We start from the raw sequence: 18,236 nt of genomic DNA, 5'->3' as shown, positions 1-18,236 counted from the left end.
CTCCTTAATAACAATTATTAATAATCTATGAATCCCTCCGTAGTGAAGAGCCGTAAATACAATATTTACAGTTTTTTCCAGTTTATAATTATTTTTCTATATGATCTTGTTATTTTTACAGTGACCTTGTAAGTTGTCTGTTTGTACCGTTATAGCTGTGATGGTTTGCACTTCACAAAGAGCTTCTCAGTCAGTTACTTTATGTTAGTCCTCACCAGGCGAGATGGGCAGAAAGTGTGCTCTCACTTTATAGATGAGTCATAAGTTGGAGAGTCTGAATTACGACTCAAGTCTCTCCCCGCCAACCCCCGCCATTCTCCCTTCGTCTGAGTCCAGAACTGGAGTGTGGGAATAAAGGAGATCATGTCAGAGGTGGGGGTGAGGTTTCTAATGAGCGTTAGACCTGGGGTTAAGTCACAGGTGCTGCCTTTGGGGTCCTTTGACCTCCTCGGCACAGGGTAATCGAGTATGGGGCAGAGGGAGGAGACTGCTCAGAGGGTTCTGTGTGGACGGGAGTGGGTCAGTCTTCCTCTCCTTTCTCTGACCTACAGCACAGACACCCCGCTGTAGGGAGGCTGGCCTCTGCAGACTGCACTCCTTAAATCTTCTGTGTCTTTCTCACAGGTTCTGAAGCATGTGAACGGCCGGGATCAGATTGTGCCCGGCCTCTACGCCTGTGGGGAGGCTGCCTGTGCCTCGGTGCATGGTGCCAACCGTCTTGGGGCAAACTCACTCTTGGACCTTGTCGTCTTTGGCCGGGCATGTGCCCTGAGTATTGCAGAGTCCTGCAGACCTGGTATGTGTTTTCTTTAAGTAGCCAGGCTCTTTCAGGAGGCAAGAGGTTACAAAGTCTTGATTTGTAATTGGAAATTTGCTTGGTCATCATTTAGTGGGAGTTTTTTTTAACTTAAGAGGGTAACTTTTTTTTGGTCAAATTTTTTTGCTTATTATATTCTGCTTAGAAAAGTCACTATTAGGAAATCGTTATTTTTAGGGGAAATTTATCACATGTTACTTGCCTGATATAAGTCACTTACTTGCTGTGACATACTTAAATAGTAGGTATAAATGAGTATGTAATTTTTGGTACTTAGAGAAACATAATTGAGGCCGTTTTAGAAATGAAATGTAACTAATCTATTAAAGGAGATGGGGACGACTTAATGCAAACAGAGTAAAGGGTTGGTCCTGTTCGCCTTCAGCGATAGAATGGGACCCAGTCACTGGTTTTTTTCTTGTAGTGACTGACAATTTGCTGAGGAAGAAATACCACATGCTGTAAGTGTGAGTCCACACTAAGTGGGCCCCACCAAGATCAGGACACTGTTGCTCTGATCTTCCAGAGGGTCTTCACAGTGGTTATCTTGACCATTTTTCTCAGAACAACACCCAGGTGGAGACACTTCCCAAGTCAAGGATGGGGAAGTCTCCGGGCCCCCACTCTTCCCATTACGTTTCACTGGTGTTAACTGTTCGATATCAGTTCTGCTGTTTTTATTGAACAAAAGTTTTTTGTGTGGATTTTAAATTGGTGAAAGTTATGCTGTAGAAACAGTACAGTCTTGCTAACCCACTAATTAGACATAGCCCTTCACATAACAAGATGCTGTACCCGCTTTTATATCTACAGCTGTCAAGATACACATAATAAAAAGGACGGGTTTAAGACACACTCTCTCCCTTGCTTTGACCACAGCTCCAAGCTGAAACGCACAGAGACAGGGCCTTGTCCAGTCCTTGCTGCAAAGGCAGGAGGGAAGCCCACTTAGTCTGACACTAAATCTGGTGCTCGTTTCACTGTAGCAGTGAGCCTGGTATCAAATCTCTCACAGCAAACAGAAAATTTGAGGTTCCCTTTCTTTGAAAATGAGAAAAAAGAAGTTTTATAAGATTATCGTATGCTGTTATATCTAAAGGATCAATGCATACTTTTAAAAATGATTTTAAACTCAGCAATAAAAAGGAAAAAACTACCCATACATGCATCAACTTGAATGAAGCTTGAACGTGTTAGGCTGTATGATCCAGACTCACAAGGCTACATATGTATGATTCTGTCTATACAACATTCTGGAAAAGGCAAAATTAGGGAATAAGATGGATAGGTGGCTGCCAAGGACTAGATCCTGCTTGTGGTGGGGCTTACGCAACTCCGTCAAAACTTGCAAAACTCTACAGTAAAAATGGTATTGTCCCATAATTATACTTTAATTTTTAAAAATGAAAAATGGAAAGGAGAAAATGTTTGCAGCACTGCTTCCTCCCAGATGTGAATATTTTAAACGTTCAAATGTTTAAACCGTATTTTGTATCCTGATTATGGTGGTTCCAGGAATCTTTATGTATGTTACAATTTGTAGAACTGTGCGCCTAAAGAAAAAAGTCAGTTTTTCTGAATGATTATTTTTTAAAACATTAAAAACAAAGGTCAGAGAAACAGCAGCCTGCCTAGAAGAGCTCGGGCAGATCTCACGAGGGGCCAGTGCCCTGGTCCCTTGGAGAGGACGTGGCTGCGAGTAGCCCTGCTTCACCTGCAGACCTTTGTCTCCTGCATTTTCTACCTCCTGCATATCTTAGCTATTGAGGAAAATACATTTAAAAAAATGTTATCCAAAAAAACCCCCTAAAAATCCTCAAAACATTTATCTTTTTAGAAAGGCGAGAACAGCAGATCTTGAGGTTTAGGTAAGAGGATACAAGGGTCAGGGTCAGCAGAAGACTCGAAACATGCCTGCCAGGCCCCTCCCTCGTCCCTGAATGTCTGAGAACCACGGGAGTGTGTGTCAGTATTGCTGAGAACTGCTATTCTGGAGGATGCCATTTTTTCCCTTAATAGTGCGAGGTCTGTTTGCATAAATCTAATTTTTAAACTTAAGGGATGGTTTCTGTTTTGTTCATTAAGAGATTACTTATTGGATACCTACTCTTTTCCAGAAATTTTGACTTTATGTTTACTCTTTGGCCCCAAGTCAATAGGTTCCTCAGGCGTAGGGTGGTCCCGGCAGAGTGTTAGCTCAGTTATGTGTGCATTTTCCAAACTCCCAGAAAGGTTATAATAGATAATTTGTGTCTTTCAAAATCCATCTGGCTTTTCCAAATGTTTTCAAAAGTTAAATTCTAGCTTTCTTTTTTTAGGAGATAAAGTTCCCCCAATTAAACCAAATGCTGGGGAAGAATCTGTCATGAATCTTGACAAATTGAGATTTGCTGATGGAAGCATAAGAACATCGGAACTACGACTCAATATGCAGAAGGTAAGAACCTGGACATGCTCTGGAGTGAATAGACCATCTGCATCGATACCCTGCACTGCTGGAGTTTGGGGTAAACAGCAGAAGGACATATTCCTTGCTGTTTCTAGTAGAAGTATAAAAGAGGTGGGGCCTAATAAGGTAAAAGTGCGTGTCTTTCCACATTGAAGGCCAGAGGGAGCAGCCCAGGGCAGAAATAATAAATAGGGACTCTGCACATCAGGGACTCAGTCTTCTGTCTTGTGCTCCAGGGCACTTGTGTGTGGCTTCCCTCCTCAGATCATCTCTGGCCACCATGCATGTCACAGCCTGAAGGAGGAGGGCCAGAGGAATATCTGAGAACCTCAGTTCCCAGCTGAGAGCTTCCTTTTAACAGGCTTCCTGAAAGCCCAGCACATCTCGTTGCTGAGAAATTAATCCCATCATCACACCTAGCTTCCAGCAACTCGGGGAAATGTCTTTAAATTGGGTCCATTGCTGCCCCTAAATAAAATCAGGGAGGGGAGCATGGATAGTGGGCGGTACCATAATCTGTGCATTGGTTACTGTCAGAGTACTCAGGTTCCGGATCAGCATGTCCGATGGAACGTTTTGTGAGGAGGGAGATGTTCCATGTCTTTGACCATGTGACTCTGGAGCATGTGAAATGTGGCCAGTCTGTCTAAGGAACTGAATTTTAATTTTATTTAGTATCAGTTTTAATATAAATAGCTACATGTGGTTGGTGGCTACTGCATTGGATAACACAGGTTTAGATCGATAAAAATAAAATGTAAAACAGCTAGGAATCAATAAAATTCTTCTAATGTGGGGATTCTTGGTCCATGAATGAGATCTCTGTCCACTTGAAATTATTTGCGAGAATTTCTGGTTGGGGCATTTTCTGAGAAGAAGCCCTTTGCTTTAGTCATATCCTAAAAGGGATCCAGTGGGACGTATACACAGATGCCACCAAAAGGAAAAAAGTTGTGTACTGCCGTTCTCACTGTACTGTGATTCTGTCTTCAGGTGAGACAGCTTCAGGGAGGAGTCGTGGAATGTAAGGAAAATAGCAGAGTAAAGGAACAGTGTGTGTCTAAGGAAAACCAGTCAAGTGGTACTACTGCGCAGGGCTTTTGTGGGCACTGCTGTCGGGGTTGGAGGCCAGCGAGGACAGGTATAGTCAGTGCATTAGGGTATGGAAATGGTGAATCCACGAGACTTTGAAATGGGAAGTGCTGGAGGCATCCCCACAAAGAGGGTGTCTGCTGGTGTCTGCTGTGTGCCAGGCAGTGTTCTTGATGCCAGAGTCAGCACTGAGCAAAACACAAAACTTCCTATCCTCATGGATTTATGTTTGAGTCGAGGGGAGGCAGTTTTTCTACTGATTCCAGCTAATCAGTAAGAAACAGAAAAGAAATGAGGTATGTATTAAAAAGGAATAGACAAAATTATCATTATTTACAGATGTGATTACCTAAAAATTCCAGGAGAATAAATTTAAAAACTAATAAAGACAATTATAAGAATGAAGTGTAAAGTGTGTGGATAAAAGATTCGTATACAAAAATCGGTAGCTTTCCGATATGCCGGCAATAATCCATTCAAATGTTAATATCTCATTCACACTGCAGCCAAAACAGTTTAAAATGCCTTGAATAAACCTAACCAGAAATATGTAAAAAGAAATAACCAGAAATGTAAATACATAAAAACCTAACCAGAAATATGAAAAGATACAACTACTGAAGGGCATAAAGGAATGTTTAATATTTACTAGATTCTAAGATAATTTTTTTCCATTTGCTCTTCCAGAAAAACCGTGACATTGATGGTATGCATTACAATCTTATAATCATGTATCATTCTAAAGAAATAAATGAAATGTCTTTTAAGTAGAATTAAGTTATAAAGCCACATTAATCTGATATTGATAGAGGAGGAGACATCTCAATTAGTGGACAAAGTAGAGTCCCGAAATAGGCCTAGGTCCATGCTGTGATTTAGCACACGATGAAGGGGTTTTCCAAGAGTGATAAAAGAAAGTCAGTCAGTGGTAGGAAACAGAGGTAAATCCCGCTTCTCAGCGTACCTAAAATAAGTTTCAGATTCATTTTATATCACAGTTCTTATGCGTATAAGCAATAAAACTATAAAGTTTGTAATATGTGAGGAGCTTTTACAGAATAACCAGAAGAGCAGTGAGGGTTCCTGGGTCTCTTTCACTTCTCCTCCCTCTACCTTAGCGCTCACTACTGACCACTTCACAGTCTTAGCACTTCTCAGTTTGCATCAGCAGGGTGGTGTCTGCTGGCTCCTCTCATATTGCCCACCAAACCTCGTGAGTGGGGCAGAAGGCATCCTGTGGCCAGCACAGGGCTGCTGTCTCCTCAGGGGAACTCAAGGGTGGAGTGCTTGTGCCCTTTCTGCCTCCATTCAGTACATCGTGCCTCAAAAGAGTTTGCTTGGAATCATTGATCCTAGCTGTGTTCCACAAACTCTGCCTGCCATAAGTGCAAAATGTTCCACTTTGTGGATTTGGTTTAAGACGTATACTGGAAGCACAGAAACATTTTTTAAAAGCTTTGATCAAAACTTCATTTTAATATCCACTTATGGTAAAAACTCTCAATAAACTGGGTGTAGAGGGAATGTACCTCAATATAATAAAGGTCATATATGGCAGACCCACAACTAACATCACACTCAGCAGTGAAAAGCTGAAAGCTTCTCCTCTAAGATCAGGAACAAGACAAGGGTGCCCACTCTCACCATTCCTATTCAACATAGCATTGGAAGGCCTAGCCAGAGCAGTTAGGCAGGAAAAAGAAAAGGGATCAAAATTGGAAAGGAAGAAGTAAAACTGTCACTATTTACAGATGACGTGATAGTATATATAGAAAACCCTAAAGACTCTACCAAAAAACTGTTAAAACTAGTACATAAATGAATTCAGTAAAGTTGCAGGGTACAAAATCATTATACAAAAATCCATTGCATTTTTATACACTAATAATGAACTATCAGAGAAATTAAGAAAACAATCCCATTTACAATTGTGTCAAAAAGAATAAAATACCTAGGTATAAATTTAACCAAGGAGGTGAAAGACCCTATTTACTGAAAACTATAAAACATTAATGAAGAAATTGAAGAAGACACAAATAAATAGAAATATATTCCATGCTCATGGATTGGAAAAGTTAAAATGTCCATACTACCCAAAGCAATCTACAGCATTCAATGCAATCCTTATCAAAATTCCAATGGCATTTTTCACAGAAATAGCACAAACAACACTAAAATTTGTATGGAACCACAGAAGACTCTGAATAGCCAAAGCAATCTTGAGACAGAAGAACAAAGCTGAAGGCATCATGCTCCCTGATTTCAAACTATATTACAAAGCTGTAGTAATCAAAACAGTATGGTATTGGCATAAAGACAGACTATAGATCAGTGTAACAGAATAGAGAGCCCAGAAATAAACCTGTGCATTTATGGTCAATTAATTTACAGCAAAGGAGCCAAGAATATACAGTGGGCAAAGGACAGTCTCTAATAAATGATGTTGGGAAAACTGGACAGCTACGTTCAAAAGAATGAAGTTGGACCCCTATCTTACACCATACACAAAAATTAACTCAAAATGGATTAAAGACTTGACCATGAGACCTGAAACCATAAAACTCCCAGAAGAAAACAGGCAGTAAGCTCCTTGACATTGGTCTTGGTGATTTTTTTAATCTGACGCCAAAAGCAAAGGCAACAAAAGCAAAAGTAAACAAGTGGGACTACATCAAACTAAAAAGCTTTTGCACAGCAAAGGAAATTGTCAATGAAATGAAAAGACAGCCTACCTAGTGGGAGGAAATATTTGCAAACCCTTTATCTGATAAGGGGCTAATATCCAAAATAATAAAGAATTCATACAATTCAGTAGCAAAAAGCCAAACAGCCCAATTGAAAAAAATTGGCAGAGGACCTGCATAGACGTTTTTCCAAAGAAGACATGCAGATGGCCAACAGGCACATGAAAAGGTGCTCGGCATCACTAACTATTAGGGAAATGCAAATGAAAACAACAAAGAATTATCACCTCACACCTGTTAGGATGGCTATTACCAAAAAGACAAGAAATAACAAGTGTTGGAGAGGATGTGGAGGAAAGGGACCCTCGGCACTGTGGATGAGAATGTAAACTGGTGCAGCTACTGTGGAAAACAGTGTGGAGGTTCCTCAGAAAATTAAAGATGGAACTACCATATGATCCAGCCATTCCACTTCTGGGTATATATCCAAAGGAAAGGAAAACACTAACTCGAAAAGATATAGTCTCTCCATGTTCATTGCAGCATTATTTGCAATAGCCAAGACATGGAAACAACCTAAGTGTCCATTGATGGATGAATGGATAAAGATGATGTGGTGTGTAGATATATATATAATAGAATGTGATTCAGTCATAAAAAAGAATGAAATCCTGCCATTTGCAACAACATGGATGAACTTTGAGGGCATTATGCTGAGTGAAGTAAGTCAGATGGAGAAAGACGAATACTATATGATCTCACTTATATGTGGAATCTTAAAAAAAAAAAAAACTCATAGATACAGAGTACAGAGAACAAGTTCGTGGTTGCCAGAGGCAGGGTGTGGGAGGTGGGCAAAATGGGTGAAAGTGGTTAAAAACTACAAACTTGCAGTTATAAAATAAATAGGTCCTGGGGGTATAATGTACAGCATGGTGACTAGAGTTAATAATACTGTATTGGTATATTTGAAAGTCACTTATTAGATCTTAACAGTTCTCATAAACAAACAAAAAAAATACTTCACTTTAAAATTCAGGGCCCAGCCCAGTGGCGTAGTGGTTAAGTTTGTGCACTCCACTTCAGCAGCCTGGGGTTCGCAGGTTCAGATCCCAGGCATGGACCTATGCGCCACTCATCAAGCATGCTGTGATGGCATCCCACATACAAAATAAAGGAAGATAGGCATAGCTGTTAGCTCAGGGCTAATCTTCCTCAGCAAAAAAAGGAAGGTTGGCAGCGGATGTTAGCTCAGGATCCAGTCTTCCTCACCAAGAATAAATTAATTAATTAAATAAAATTCAGAGAAATAAGCTCATAGTCTGAATTTCCTAGTTTTTCTATTTAATTTACATAAATATTTTGCAAAAAAAATGAAATGCATTAAGAAAAAACCTAAAGGTTTAATAGTTATTGGTGTGGCATCTTCATGGGTTAAAAGTTTGCAAATGATATTTTATATTACAGTCGATGCAAAGTCATGCTGCAGTGTTTCGTGTGGGAAGCGTGTTACAGGAAGGCTGTGAGAAAATTAGCCAGCTCTATGGAGACCTAAAGCATCTGAAGACGTTTGACAGAGGTGAGTGGTCTGTGGGCCCCTGCACACAATTGGGGTGCCGATGTCTGCAGGGGGTGCTGCTTCAGGGCCCTGTCTGTCCACTTTAGCACTGACTCCACCCCGTCCTTGCTGGCTGCGTGGACCCTGGTGAGCCCACAGCTACAGTCTGGACCACCCGTCTGACTGGATCCTGTCCGTCTCTCATGGGTGCCTTGTGTGTCCCCAGGAATGGTCTGGAACACTGACCTGGTGGAGACTCTAGAGCTGCAGAACCTGATGCTTTGCGCACTTCAGACCATTTATGGAGCAGAGGCCCGGAAGGAGTCGCGTGGTGCTCACGCCAGGGAAGATTACAAGGTGCGCCTTGGTGATACACCCCATGTGCACCTGGTGTCTTTTCCCCACTGGCATTGCTCAATCCCTAACCCGCACATTCTCTGCATTTCACTCCATTTTCCCAAAAGTAAATTGTGAAAAATGGATTTTTTTTTCTGATAACTTTCATACCTTTGTTCTGACCGTGCTCACACTCAGTGTGACCACCTTCTTTGGATCAGCATCTACTGCGGCAACTCTAAACAGAACGCACTCGTCCTTACTAGGGCAAAGGGTAGCGTGCAGCCCGAGTACTATTGCCAGAAAATGCTAACTTATTGACTTAAAATGATGAGTCAATCATCATTTCAGACTTGCCCTCTGATTTGGAGAGGGATCATAGATGCTCATCTTGGGTCACTGGTTTTTTAAATGAACTGATTTTTATGCAGAGCACACTTGTCAGATTCTGCCAGGAAAGAGCTCTCAGCATATGATGGCAAAAAATCGTGGAAAGGGGAGCTTGGGGGAAATGCAAGTTAGGGAAGACACACATCAGCAAGGCCTGACCTGTTTTCCACAGGACAGACACAGGCTTTGGTCCAGGAGAGTGTTGGGATTGCTGATAACAGCTTTACCAGTCAACTGAACGTGGATGAATGGGAAAATTGGCTAAGCAAGAGGAATTAGATTTTAATTTACTCTGAAATTTTATTAATTTATCCTCCACCAACTGGGGCTGGATTAGATTTGCCTTGTACTTGGTTTAAAGATTGGTGAGCACGTTTGTTGTGTGTACTGCAGGACCAGAATCTTCTCCGGGCTGTAGGGTGGCAGTTTGTGTGGCTGGGAGGAAGATGTCTTCATTTCATGTAGTCAAAGCAGATACGCAGGTAGAACCCACTCACTCTAGGAGAGCTCATCCCATAATTGCATGTTCAGAAATAAGGGAATGTGCTGTGGCCCCACTTGCCCCCAGGTAACAGGTCGCTCCTCTCCCTGCCCCCACACTCGCCTCACTCAGTAACTAGAGGATACAGCTGGCAAATGGATCACATTCCTCCTGCGTGTAGTACTTAGTTGCACCCTGTTTCATACTGTGAGTTCTTTTAGATCAGATATACACAAACGGTTTTTCATTAGAAATTGTAGAGGGGAGGGACGTGGGTTGGAAAATGGAGTGGGAAGGTCACGTTTGGAGACCCTGTCTCCAAAACAAGGTCTGCTTGGGACGATGGAGACCGTGTCAAGCGGGATCTGGGGGATTCGTATCAGACCGGTCTCATGTATCATCTTAATGAGTGTGCCATGGTTTCTGGTTATAGTGCTCTGTTAGAGTAATGAGAAATTTGGGATGTAATTGCTGCTGGTGTTTTCTAAAATGAATTTACTTTTTCTGGCCTCAGGAGCGGATTGACGAGTATGATTACTCCAAGCCCATCCAGGGGCAGCAGAAGAAGCTGTTTGAGGAGCACTGGAGGAAGCACACTCTTTCGTATGTCGACATCAAGACCGGGAAGGTATGTGGGAACGTGTTCTGCTCACGTATGCACTGACGTGTGCGCTGTCCCACGCCTTCTGCAGTTCAGCATTTGATGAACTAGGAGAAGCAGCATGGGTTTAAATCGGCTGTTGACCAATTTGAGACACCACTGAAAAAGACACCGTCAGTCAGGCTTCTGCTGGAAACAGAATCCAGCACGGGTGGGTGACTGTCCACAGCGTTGGCACTGGGCAGGGAGTGAGCGCCCAAGGCCTGGTGGCAGAGGAGGAGATGGTGATTCTGGAGTCCCTCGAGAGCCAAGGTCAGGGGGTGAGAGATGGGATAGGAAGGCACCCCTCCCTTTCCATTGGCTGGACCATCTGGAAGCAGCCTCAAGGGACCCTGGGGGTGCTGTGCTGCCCTTAGCATCCCCTGGGCATGGAGCAAGCAGAAGACGGGGAGGGGTGGGCAGGGTGTTGGGAACAACCAGCTGAGACTGCAGTAGAGGCTCACAGTCTTTTTCCACCCAAGCATAATTCACCCATTTGGCATTTCTTCCAGGCATTAAGATTCAGAAACAATTAAGATATAAAGTGTTTACCTTAAGCTTTTCATAGCTTGTAAAGGATAGTGTTAATCATTTGTCTGGATCTACAGAAATTCAGTTGTGCTCTGTCATCGTCACTTAATATAGAATGCCTAGTGTGTCCGTTTAATTCAGGCAGGCAGAAGTTTTCGTAAAGCCTGTGTTCTGACAGTGTATAGAAAGAAGTTAAACCTCCCTCTCTTAGTACAAGCCTATTTTTAGTAATGTTTGGAGTTTTTTTATGATTATAAAAGAAATACAAAGTATAGAAAGTACAAAGAGAATAAAGACAATTAACATTTATAAGCTCACCAATCAGAGATATCCTTTAATATCATTTTGCAATATTTCCTTCAAGTTTTATATTTGTACATGTCCTTATGTGCTGTATATATAAAAATATTCACTTGCAAGTAGAAAAAACTGGAAGTAAATACATAGTTTAAACATAAAGTATGATAGGTTTCACCTACTTTTTGAGCATTTTTGTAAAGCATCAAGAATTTTGTACAGTGTTAGTTTTAATTGCTGTGTTCCACTACATGGATTTACCTTAACTTACATACCAGTCCCCTGTTGTGCATTTAGGTCATTTTCGAGTTTATTATTGAAAAATACTTCAGTGAATACCTTTGTTTTTAAGTTCCTGAATATTTGTCTACAAATCTAATTTTATAGTTAATTTTTCAAAAGAGCACAAGAGAGTGCTGTTTGCCCATTTATGTGCGCTAACTTACCACTGGCCCTTCTTTTTAAGGTCTCACTGGAATACAGACCCGTAATCGACAGAACTTTAAACGAGGCTGACTGCGCCACAGTCCCTCCAGCCATTCGCTCCTACTGATGAGAGCAGAGTTGACCAGCTGTGTAATTATGTGTCATAGCTCACGCATGTGTTAACATCGCGACTGTCTTTTTAAAATTCTGTACTCTAGTGAATAAGGAGTGCCATTTGAAAAGAGATGGTCTGCCCAGTGGCCAGCAGCTTGCCAGTAATCAGCAGCCAGGAAGTGTTAAGCTTACCTTTATCCCTTGCTTCATTCTTGGAAATAATATAACTGGGCACAATTCTTAAAACATAATTACTAACTTGCTTTCATTTCTGAGTCCATTTAAAATCTTATATTGTTTGTAGGCATATTTGTTGACCTGAAATATAAAATGTGATTATCTTTTTATTCTGTTACATTGAAATCCAGAAATTTTGTTATAGTATATGTTTAAGTAAAAGTGAATTTTGGAGCCTGACAGCAAATGACGAAAACAAACAGTTACTCCTTGTCCTTAGTAAGCAAATGGTTTAATGTGTGAACATGTGTCCTGAAGTATGTAAATAACCAAATACTAAATGAAGCTGATGTGGATGTACATGGATTTCTTCCCTCCCCACTTCCTTTCAGATGCTGCTCGGGGTCACCTTCCAAGTTCTTGTCTCAGGGCCGGCTGCTGTAGATTCCAGTCCAAGGTCATTCATTTCAGATTCTATTTTTCAATTTTAGGGATTGTCTTTAAAAATTTAGTTTGTAAATATGTAAAACATTCACAAAATTTCAAAGTCCATTGTATTCAGTGCTCACCACCTTAATTGGCCCTGCATCCTCTCTTCTCTCTGCTCCATAGCAAACCACTTTAGTTTATCTTTCTAGTGAATGTTTTAAAAAAAAAAGAAAGCAAATATATATTTGCATTATATAGAGTGTTCTGCACCTTGCTTATATATCCTGGAGGTCATTCCTTATCATCAGCAGTCTTCCTCATTCCTTCTTATGGGTGCATAGAACTCGGCTGCATGAATGTACCTTATCCCCTAGTGATAGACATTTATGTTGTTTCCAGTATTACAAACGCCACAATGAATAACTTTGTGTGTGAAGTTGTTTTCTTTACCAGTTTGTTTGAGGTGGAATCCTAGAAGTAGAATTGCTGGGTCGAAGGGTAAATGCACGTGTCATTTTGTAAGATGTTGCCAAATTCTGTTCCATAGGGCTGTGACATTCTGCATTCCCACCAGCAATGTACAAGAGTACTACAGCTTTGCTAAGAAAGTAATGATGGCAAGCTTTGGGATGTTTGCCAATCAGATAATGAGAAATTTCATCTTAGTATAGCTTTTCTTTTTTTGTTGTTGTTGGCATTTTTAACAGCTTTTTTTGAGGTATAATCAGAAGATGATGAACATACTCACTTTGGCCGAGTTTCTTCCTGCCGCTGTCTCCCCACCAGTCTGCAGGGAACCACTGGTCTGCTTTCCGCCATTATAGATTACTTTGCATTCTCTACACTTTATAAAAATGGAATTATACAGCATGTACTTTTTGTTTGGCTTCTTTACTCAGCATGATGATTCCGAGATTTGTCCACGCTGCTGAACCAGTAGTTCAGGAGCAAGGTCTCGTAGATTGCGGTGCTATATCCAGGGTGTCACCTCCTGGCCCTCCCAGCCTGCTCCATGCCACACTTCTACCTGCCCCGTGTACTTCTTCCTGCCCCGTGCCACAATTCTATGCCAGAAAAAGTCCTTAGGCAGAGTCACAAGTGCTTGGGGCAAGAAGCTACAGGTGCTACAGGTCTGGTGAGTGCTGAGGAAGTGTGCTTGGCCATGCAGCATCAAGTGTCTGCAGTCCAACTGCAAATCCAGCTGTGACGGTCACATGGGAAAGTTATTTCAAGTGGCTTTAAAACATAGTACTTTGAGTCTACAACTTAGTGAACTATAGTCTAGAGACAAATAGAGCCACTAAGAAATCCTGAATTTCAATCAGTAATCTCATTATTAGTAGTAATATTGGTATTCATCTTTTGAAATTGTGTAATGTGAGTTAAAGCTAATACCTAATTATGTTAATGTTAAAACTAAGATTTTTCTGAGAAAGAAAAAAAGACTCAAAATGAGAGTTAGGTAAAACCCAAATACTAAATTTGGAATAGAAATATATGTGTCAACTCCTTCTTTGTTCTTTTAAAAAATACACATTTCCTAACTCTGCCCCAGTTGCAGTGGACACCCAAGCACCTGGATTGTGGTCTCTGCATACCATACCCCACTGAAAGAAACCAGGGCTCGTTGAAAAACTGCTGATTCCTGGGCTGGGGGAGGAAATGGGCAAGATGAGCCTAAAACAGTTTTCTCAGCCAGAAACCATCAGACTGCTGGGACTGTGTCATAAGGTGCATGGGAGCCAACAAACAATAATGGCTGCATCTGATTGAAACAGGTTGAATATATTAAAAACTGACTTCATAAAGATAGTTTAAAAAAAACCAAAACCAACAAAACAAAAGCATGTAGTTGTTCACACTTGCAAGTCACTATGGCACTAACTCCTAACACTGAAAATAGACAAAGGAGAATAATGAAACAATTATCCTGGCTTTTCTCTACAAATTGCAATTCAGGATAACCTAGTTGATTAGGGAAAGTCCTTTACAGAGGAATTCCTTCATGTAAATGAATAAGGAATGATAGAATTTAAAGATCACCATTTGCAATCCCTAATGCAGTGGTTCTTGAACTTGAGTGTGCATCAGAATCACCTAGAGGAATTGTTAGAGAATTCCCGACCCCACCCCAGAACTTCTGACTCAGGAGGACCTGGGATTGGGCTCGAGAATTTGCATTTCTGACATATCCAGGGACTACACTTTGAAAACCACCTGCACGGAATGACGTGGTCCAGCAAACGTAAAGGAGGTAATTTTCACAGGTGGAAAGATGACTGACAACCTCAGACAGCTTCATCCCAACTGGTAGGTGTAATGAGAAAGTATATGCCAAAGCATTTTGGACACTAAATGGAAGTACTAATATGGGCATTCAGGCAACATATAAGTGTCAGGACAATGGATTTAAAGCTAGCACAGGTGCTCCTGAAGCCTAGTGGGATGACAACAGAATGGCCAATTTGGTTTAAAGAAAGAACTGATGGGGGCTTGGTTTCCTTATGTCTGTCTGCTACTTCTGAACTAAAAACAAACCTTTAAATTATTTTCATGAATATTCTGAGACCAAGAAAACCAGTGGGGAGTCTGGAAATGTAAGTTTCTACGGGACTCTGCTAATTAATGAGCCATGGGACAGAATATTTCATACTGAAAATGTTTTGTAAAACGTGTGCTCAAGGTTTCTAAATTAACCCACATGTGTTGGGGCACTAACAAACCAGAGAAGTAAGAAGATGGGTCAAGATAAAAAGAAAATAGGATACTGCCTAGAGAGAAGATGTGGGTAATTTCTAATATTGGTCAAAAGGAGCAAAAAAGTAAGATACGTAATAAAATACTCAGACTTGCACTGTCTATAGCAATAGCCATAGCCATATGGCTATTTACATTTCAGTTCATGAAAATTACATGAAATTTAAAATTCCACTCCCCAGTCACCTAGATCCATTTCGAGTGCTCAGTAGCCATGTGGCAAGTGGCTACCACATTGGACAGCACATACAGAACAATTGTATCATTGCAGAAAGTTCTATCAGCCAATGTTAATGTAGACATTTGCTAGAATCTTGTTCTAAACAGCATATATTTGATAAATTACTACTCAGTAAGAAGCCTCAGTTAAATAAAAAGGTAGGTCATTCTCTTTCATACTGAATTCTGACAAGAGTGTTGGTTGGAAAGGAAGGGTAAGGCTGGGCAGTCAGCTCTGTCCTCTAGACTTCTATACCAGACTCCATAAAAGGGAAAGTGACTGAAAAAGGGAAGAAAATCTCCATGTGCAGATGTCACAGTGCAGCCGACAGTGGTCCCTGATGAGAAAATAAGACAAGTAATGAATCAAAGTGGCTTCAGAGGGAAAGCTGTTAAGGTAGATACATAGAAAATGGGTGTATGCACATTCACACAAGTACAGAGGACAGAAGAATAGCTTGGTCATCCGTTTGTTTAACATTTATTGAGGGCTTACTGTAGGCCAAAGACATAAGAAAGACAAGAGGGTGGACTGTGAATTTTAGGAATGCTAGCACCCAGAAAGAGCTCATGTTTAAAGAAAGTGTAAGGATAATAAAAGGCATTTTCCAATTAGCTCAGAGAAATTAGACCAGAGGAAGGACTGGCCCAATAATAATTGATATATGATGTGATCATGTAGGGAAGAAAGCAGTGTTGTCTTTCAGTTTATTCTCTACTCCTCCATACAGGAGCACCATCTAAATGGAAAGCTTAGAACAGACCTGGTTAGGAGGGAACTGAATCCTGAGATAGGCGAGGAGATAGTGGCAAATACATCAATACTTTAAATACATCAATACTTTAAATGACGGAGTCAGCAGAACCAGGGGCAGGAGATGATCTGCCTCTTTTATTGGCAGACGGTGGTCTCCACTGTTGCTGTACATCTTTGTAACATGGCGACAGGACTCCAGGCAATGCCCCCAGTCAATGGCAACAGGCCAAGGTGTGGACTCGAAGGCTTGGTCCTCCCCTAGCAGCACAGCACAGGTGCTGTGACCCATGTGCAGGGCTCGACTTGACCTCTCAGCCAGGGGTTGCTTAGAAATCAGGGCCGAGGTGAAGGGAGGAACTGGCTGGCTAGTTTGTGAATGAGCCAAGCCAATCGCTCTGACCAATCTTTCTAGATTCATCCATTTGTACATTTATATGGGTATACAAGGTGAGGGGCGTGGTTTTTTTCTTTAAGCCTTCATTTCCTAGTAATTAATCTCCCTTTAAGAGTCAGCCTTGCCACTGCAGAGATGATGCAGGAAAAGCACCGATAGACCTGGGATAGAATGTCCTCTTCTTGCCTGTTTGGCCTTAGGCCAGTCATGGTTTTCTCATCAGTAAAATGTGGACTTCGGTACCTTGCCACGAGGCACTGGTATAAGGATTACACAAAGTAACATATTTAAACACTAGGGTAGATTCTAGCTCCTTGTAAGCATTCAGTGAGTGCTGCTTCCCTTGGATGAATCGTTTCCCACCACTGGAACTAAACAGCAGAACAGAACACTTCTGGGCCTCCTGGTGGCCCTCCTGTTGGCTGTGGCTGTCCAGGCTGGAGACTCCGTCAAGGTTTGGTGGAGCCAGTGACACTTGGGAGAGGGAGGCTGAGACCTGAGACCTGCTGCAGTAGCTGAGACGTTTCCTGCTGAAGTTTCCTTGTACGCACTACCAGAGAACTTACAAATCATAATTATTAATTTTGTTGAGTTCTAGAGAACAAAAAAGGAGACGGGAGATAGAATGAAGATGGGTTTCAGCAACTACAGTCAAAGAGCCATGGAAAATTCTGGAAAGGATTGTTCAACAAGTGATGTGAATACTTTATGAGAAAACTAGAAACTGCTTGAGTCTGCTAAGTCATGAAAAAAAAATCTACATTGTTGAAGAGGTTTGTGGATTGACAGCTACAAAATTGTCTTAACTTTGAAGAATTTCAAACGCCCCTCGAGCATGTCATGTCTGGTTAAGAGGGACAGGGAGGCCGGAGAGAAGACAGTACAGGACGATGGCTGGCCAGATTTGCAGCTGTGCCCGGAGCCCGCACGACGGACTAGTGTCCATGAGAAGGACGCCTCGGGCTCCTCCTCCAACATTTGGATCAGCAGAAGAAGCGGCTTCTAACCTCAAGAAACGCTCGCCGCCCTGAGGAAGAAGAGTCAGCATCTTCGGAATCAGGGCTTTAAACCTGAGCGGCTGGAATGGCGCGTGAACCGTTCGGAACAAACAGCGTCCAAACGAGCCAGGGCGCGCGTCGGCGGGGTGACAGGGGTGACGGAGTGACGGGCGCCCGGGGCCGGGCTTGTGCCGACGACGCTCGGACCGCGGAGCCGAGGCGGGGTCGCCGGTCACCGGGGGGAAGGGGCGGTGGACGGCTCCGTCGCTGGCAGGGGGCTGAGGGGCCAAAGGGGCTGCCGGTTCCTCCCGAGGAATGGACCGGGGCGGGGCGGGGGCAGAGCGCGGGAGACGCCGCGACCGGGGTGCGTGTGGGAAGTCCAGAGGAGCACTGGGCGCCACAGCCCCTTCGTCCCCCGGCCACACTCGTGTGTGCGTGCGTGTGTAAAGGACGCCAAGACAGAGGTGTGTGGGGGAAGTCCAGAGGAGCACCGGGGGCGCCACGGCATCTTCGTCCCCCGACCACATTCGTGTGTGTGTGCGTGCGTGTGTAAAGGACGCCGAGACCGGGTTGTGTGTAGATCCAGATGAGCACTGGGGGCGCCACAGCACCTGCGTCCCCCGACCACACTCGCTCCCACGACTCTTCTGACGCAGGAATGAAACACACCGGAGGGAGCCTCCCCACCAC

The 18,236-nt window shown here is 42.5% G+C and overlaps 1 protein-coding gene across 3 annotated transcripts in view; it reads left to right on the top strand.

Moving 5' to 3' along the window:
- SDHA (succinate dehydrogenase complex flavoprotein subunit A) overlaps positions 1 to 13,291 on the top strand; it is a 28,238-nt gene extending 14,947 nt beyond the window's left edge. For all 3 annotated transcript variants that reach the window (XM_058564429.1, XM_058564430.1, XM_058564428.1), the window contains 6 exons: positions 625 to 796; positions 3,136 to 3,254; positions 8,510 to 8,621; positions 8,827 to 8,957; positions 10,322 to 10,435; positions 11,742 to 13,291. In XM_058564429.1, the coding sequence (XP_058420412.1) occupies positions 625 to 796; positions 3,136 to 3,254; positions 8,510 to 8,621; positions 8,827 to 8,957; positions 10,322 to 10,435; positions 11,742 to 11,828 (735 nt within the window). In that variant the 3' untranslated portion in view covers positions 11,829 to 13,291. The remainder of the gene's footprint in view (positions 1 to 624; positions 797 to 3,135; positions 3,255 to 8,509; positions 8,622 to 8,826; positions 8,958 to 10,321; positions 10,436 to 11,741) is intronic.
- The last annotated feature ends 4,945 nt before the right edge of the window (positions 13,292 to 18,236 follow it).

The sequence above is a fragment of the Diceros bicornis genome, chromosome 20, assembly GCF_020826845.1.
Source record: "Diceros bicornis minor isolate mBicDic1 chromosome 20, mDicBic1.mat.cur, whole genome shotgun sequence".
Classification (NCBI taxonomy): domain Eukaryota; kingdom Metazoa; phylum Chordata; class Mammalia; order Perissodactyla; family Rhinocerotidae; genus Diceros; species Diceros bicornis.
Note: the sequence above shows the minus strand (reverse complement) of the source record. Positions and strands in the feature narration are given on the sequence as shown.